The 5,742-nt window shown below is 44.3% G+C and overlaps 1 protein-coding gene across 2 annotated transcripts in view; it reads left to right on the plus strand.

Annotated features, from left to right (window-relative positions):
• ORC4 (origin recognition complex subunit 4) overlaps positions 1-5,742 on the plus strand; it is a 65,444-nt gene that overhangs the window by 37,676 nt on the left and 22,026 nt on the right. For both annotated transcript variants that reach the window (XM_025216375.1, XM_025216376.1), the window contains 2 exons: positions 1,007-1,082; positions 2,356-2,441. In XM_025216375.1, coding sequence (XP_025072160.1) covers positions 1,007-1,082; positions 2,356-2,441 — 162 coding nt within the window. The remainder of the gene's footprint in view (positions 1-1,006; positions 1,083-2,355; positions 2,442-5,742) is intronic.

The following is a 5,742-nucleotide window of genomic DNA, read 5'->3' on the forward strand; positions in this document are numbered from 1 at the left end:
GCAGTAAGCATATATATACACTTTTTAAGATGTTATTGATTTTTGCTTTTCTCACCTTTGGTAATAAGAGTGGAGTAGTTCATTTAGAAGGGAAGCATAGATAAGACTTAAAAGAACATGAAACTTTTTTTAAAGAATTTCCAGAAAGGGGTCAAAATCTGGGGGAGACAGCTGGAGACCAAGGCGGTCTAGGAGCCTGTAGCCCAGGAGGAGTCTGAAAAAGCCCTGAGACACCAAGGGGTCTGGCAACCCAGAGGCAGGGCCAGGGCCCTAGAGGGGTCAAAAGGTTGAAAGAGACCACTGCAGAGACTGCCAGAGCTGGGAGAGCCTGAGCTCTCAACTGGCCTGATGCGGGGCCAGGGTCTTGGAGTAGATAGGCCAAAGGTCCAGATGTGGCCATAGCCTGAATGTAAAAGGGCCAGGGACCCTACAGGTGAGAGACTGCCCAGAAGGGGATCCCGAGGCCACTGTGAGTGCACCACTGGCCCGTCTTGCCCATCCATCGGGGCAGGAGGGGGGAGGGGTCTTGGCCTTTGACCTCCAAGACTGATGACATTCAAGGAAAGAACTACAGGCTGGCACTCACGTATTAGCCAGATGTACTGTTCCTCTGTGAGAACCCTGGAACTGGTAGATAAATAGGATTGGGGTTATTTTATTTGCTTTGCTTGCATTACTCTTATCTGCTATTGCTGTGTATGAACAAAATATGCCTATTATCGATTGGAAGAAGTCATGGTTAGTATGAGGGTTTGGGTCCTCCCGGAACAAGGTATCAGGACTGGGTCACAGATCCAGTACCAACAAAAACTAGTTGGAAATCTTCCTCTGAAATCTAGCAAAATGATGCGAATGTTTCATGTTCTCAAGCTTACGACTGACAAAGTGGTATCCTCCATATTACTAGGTATTTGATCATCTTTGTCTTTTAGCATTCTGTCTTACAGTTGTTAATTTAAAAATTCTGTGGTGGAAAGCATATTCAATTTATACATATCTTTCCTAGTTACTAAACCATGTGTTGAAGGAGCTCATGGAAATAAAGCAAGTAAAGGAAAACCTCTTGCAAGTTCATTTAAATGGTAAGTAATTTGGCAGCGTCGGTAGACATTACAGCAGGGGTGGGCAATTATTTTTGGCAGAAGATCGCTTAATGAGGTTTGCTGAGCTGCCGAGGGCCGCATGGGTAGCCCTGCCCCTTGGCAGTTGGTCCCTGGTTACCATCTTGGGACTGGAAGTCCAACCCCTCACCATTGCCACCTGAAGTCCCTTCCCTTTGCCCGCCCAGAAATACTTCTTTTGGGAGGGGGCGTGCCATCTTAGAACCAGAAAAAAACAATCATACAGCAGAAGTCAAATGCCTACTATAACATATATTTTAATTTTATTACAAAAAATATTTTTGTCATGATCTCTTTGCGTAGTGTATATAGAGGTGATTGCATAATAACTCAAAAATAAATTCTTATTCTTTTATATTATGTTGGTGGGGTGGGGGTCTGTATGATGGGGACATGCGACAGAAATTTGTGAGGAGGTGTTGCTATGTGTAGGGGGCACGGGGTATGTTGGGGGTTGTATGGCATTTGTGGGGCTCTGGAACACCCTGCCCTCTCCTGCAGTCAACTCAGGCAGGATGTGGGGAGGCGGGGTGTGTATACGTGTGTGGCATTTGTGGGGTGGAAGGGATGTGGGCCCCCCCCCCCCCCCCCCCCACTGTACCCATGGTACAGCATCAAGTGGGGGCGCTGGTGCCTGACTCTGGCTAGCACCGCACATCGCAGCAAGGAGCGCAGCTGCTGCTGAGCAGTTTCCATTCCCTGCACTCACACGGCATGGGAGGGAAGCCCCACACACTGGAGCCGGCTGCCTTACCCACCCCAGCCGCTCCAGCGCCTGGGGCTTTCCTCCCTGCTGCATGAGCGTGGAGAGCGCCCGCGATACAGATGGCCCAGTGGGGGCTACGCTTCTGGCTGCAATGTGCAGAGCTGGCCAGAACCAGGCACCAGCGCTGAGCGCCCCCCTGCTGCTGCCCCTGCTTCCTACCAGGGCTGTGCACCATGGGGGTAGTATGGGAGGGGTCCCCATACCCCCAACTGTCCCCCACGCTCGCACACTGCCCAGCCGAACTCCTCACTGTTATCTCTTCTAACACTGTTTATACAGAGATAGTCTTAACTCAAAAACTGGGACTTTTATTGGTTTGTGTAAGGTAACATTATTCCATTACTTTTTTATATCTTGTTACATGTGGATGAAGCATAGTTGCTACCCTGGGTGTAGGAAGAAAAGGACAATCTACACTGTCTAATGTAAAATTACCACTGTTTTTCTTTTCTTTTTTTTTTTAATAAGGCCTGTTGCAGACCAATGATAAAATAGCTCTTAAGGAGATCACAAGGCAACTAAGTCTAGAAAATGTGGTTGGAGATCGAGTTTTTGTAAGTATTGGCTTCAGTTCCTTTAGATACAAATAAAAATGTGTTACCTAAGGCTCCATCCAAAAAAGTCTTGAGAAAATAGCTTCTTGTTATATACTTTAGTCATGTTGTACCACATGTTTAAAATACTTGTCATATATATATTGCTTCTAATATATCTTTTTTTTTCCTGCCGGTCCATACATAACATCCAGTTAAGTAGATAGTTGTCTGTGAAAGCTTATGCTTCTGACTTAGTAAGTTTCTAAGGTGCCACCCTGCTCTGCCTTTGCCTGATCTTTGAAAATCCAGTTTCATAGGAGTGTGAGAATAAAAAATGCTGTCCAATATTGCCATATAGTAACTGTGATGGTACTTGAGGGAGGGGTTCTGCATCTTGTTACAGCCAGTCCTGTTGTCTCTCAGTCTACTTAGAAATTTTCCTGGTCCCAAACTACCTACTACAGTATAACCTCATGAATCCGGCATGCTTGGGACTGAGCACCTGCCAGATATCTGAAAATGCCAGATTGTTGAAATCTGAGTGGTGGCTGGTCACCGGCCGGGAAGAGAGCGGGTAGCGGTGGATGGTCCCTGAGTAGCCATGTGCGGCGTAGGGTGGTTAATGGCAGCAGCAGCTGCTGCATGCGAGCTTTCCCCTCCGCATCTGGCGGGGGGGAGTGGTGGCCGGTCCCGGAGCAGCCTGTCCAGTGCCAGATTTCTGAGAGTGCTGGATTTCTGAGATCTGGATTCATGAAGTTTTACTGTATGTCTTGCTGAAAAAAATTAATTAGGAGGTGGGGAGGAATCTGATGACAAGGTCTCACAGCCCTGATAGGACTTCTGCTGTCTGCTGGCTCCCTGATTGTCTTATCTCAAATGTAGCTCCTCTGGCTCAACACTGGAGTCTGCCCTGTTCTGGGCCTCAGTCACTCTGGGCCTGGGGGCCTGAGGGTGCCAGGCTCTGTCTGTCCTGAAACTACTTCTGGGCTTCAACTTCTCTGGGGTCTAGAACCCAGAGCCTCGGGCTCAGCAAAGACACCACCTAACTCCTTTAGGCTATGGCAGCAGGTCCTCAGGCCTCCAAGGGGAGGATATCACACAGGATGTTGGGGCACCGTATTATGCAGGTTCCTCATTTCACTTTATAGTCCCTTCCAGTCCACTGGGTGCCCACTGAACAGGAAGCTCAACTTAAAGTTCCTTCCTACCTTTAGGGTAAATGACCATAGTTCATGACTCAGGGACTTACCCCCTAGGCATGCTACTTTCTCCATCCATCACAGCATTCCCTTCAACAGGTAAGGGCAATCCAAACTTGTGCTCTTCAGGGCTTTACTGTCCCCATCTCCTTTTGTCTGAGGCATCCATTTAATTATAGCAACTTGAATTTAACCATAGCAGTTCTAACAACCTGAATTAGACTGTGGATGTAAAATGGGTCAGACATCCTTACTGAGGGAATATCATCACATTCCCAACCTTAAGGAACACAGGATTATGTGCTCTGTACTGGATCAAATTTTAAAAGCCTAGGAGGTCCTAATACTGTTGCATTTTTTTTCCCAAGCCTAGTAGCAGCATTAAATGTAGGAAGGGACCCCCACAGTCATCATGGCTAATCCCTTGCAGTGTCAGAAATTATCAAACTGATCAAGATCCATTCTAAATCTAGTTAGTCTATCTAGTACTCCAAATACTTATGTGGGGAGGTGGTTCCAGAGTTACTCCTTGTTTATTACAGGTATCGAACAAAGAATCAGTTCCTTCATGCTGTCTTAAGTTTTCTGCCCTAACATACTCTCCACTGGGTCCCAGGGAAGAAAAGTTAATAAGATTCCAGGATTTATTTTTATTATTTTTTTTGCATTACAAATCCTTTTTTCTTGCAGATTGGTTTTCCTATGCCAGTTTGCATACTAACCTTACAGCATTGCCTATTGATACGAGTCCAGTTAATATGATTTATATTTATTTATAAAGTCCCCCATCCTATGCTAACAGCTTTGTATAACCTGTATACGCTGATTATTTTTGTTGTCTTTTACTGGTCTCATGTTACTGAGAAGATGAGCTGAACATCTTCTGTTTCCACAAAGCTCTCACCTAAAACAGGTGGTCTGTCTGCCCTGTAGTATCAAAATTGTATTAAAAAAATATGTATATTATAGCTAGTGTGGAGTTCAGTCTGTTTTTCAGTTAATGTTCTTGTTTACTGATCTATATTGGCTGTATTTGCATGTTCAAGGAGTGCCAAGTCAGAAAATGGAAACTGAAATAAAATCAAGATCATTCTAAGCATCATCTCTTGCTCTGCTTCCTGATGGGACACATGAGATTGGCAGATTTGCATAGTTACTAATTAGGCTACAATAGAATTCCCTAAATGAAAGATTCTGTGGTGGAATAGCAGTTGGGAATCCATCAGGGGCTTTACCATTGAGGACTGTTGTGCTTAGTCTCTTAAAATAAGTGTTTACAAAATGCAACATAACCCAACAACTAAGCAAAATTTCAAAATGCCCATCACCCATGCAATATCCATCTCACCAGTCAATCAAGAAGAGAGGGAAACTAAAGAATTTTAAGTTGCATCTTTGTTTCCTGTGCTGAAGATTTCAGACATTAGTATGTTGTCTTAAGTGATTTATCAAGTATGAACAAAGGAAGAATTCTCCCTGCCTTCCTCCTCCCACCCAAAAATAGGACAAAATAATTGAGCGCGCAAAAAAAAAAAAAAAAATGGTGACTTTCATCATGTAGTGTTTCTAACATCAGTAACTTGAAAAGTACAAACAAAGTAAAGGTATAAAATTAATTATATCATTTTCCGCAACTCTAGCTATCACGAAGGAAGCAAAGGGAAGTGTCAATAACTCTGCTATCTTGAGCATAGTAGTAGTAGCCTTGCAGCTTTTCCCTCTAGTGTATTTCTTCCCCTTTATTTATGCAGGAAACCGAGTTTAATGTACAAAAGCTGGAGAAGGTAAGAAATAAATAACCCTGTTCTTCTGAAAGGAGAGAAATCATTAACGTTTCTGCCCTTGGGCTACAGAGCTGTCCAGCCCCTTCACCAGCTTAGTAATTAAACTGCCCTCATTTCTGTCTAAACAAATTTCCCTCTAGTGTATTTCTTCCCCTTTATTTATGCAGGAAACCGAGTTTAATGTACAAAAGCTGGAGAAGGTAAGAAATAAATAACCCTGTTCTTCTGAAAGGAGAGAAATCATTAACGTTTCTGCCCTTGGGCTACAGAGCTGTCCAGCCCCTTCACCAGCTTAGTAATTAAACTGCCCTCATTTCTGTCTAAACAAATACTCTT

Source organism: Alligator sinensis, unplaced genomic scaffold (assembly GCF_000455745.1).
Source record: "Alligator sinensis unplaced genomic scaffold, ASM45574v1 scaffold1048_1, whole genome shotgun sequence".
Classification (NCBI taxonomy): Eukaryota; Metazoa; Chordata; order Crocodylia; family Alligatoridae; genus Alligator; species Alligator sinensis.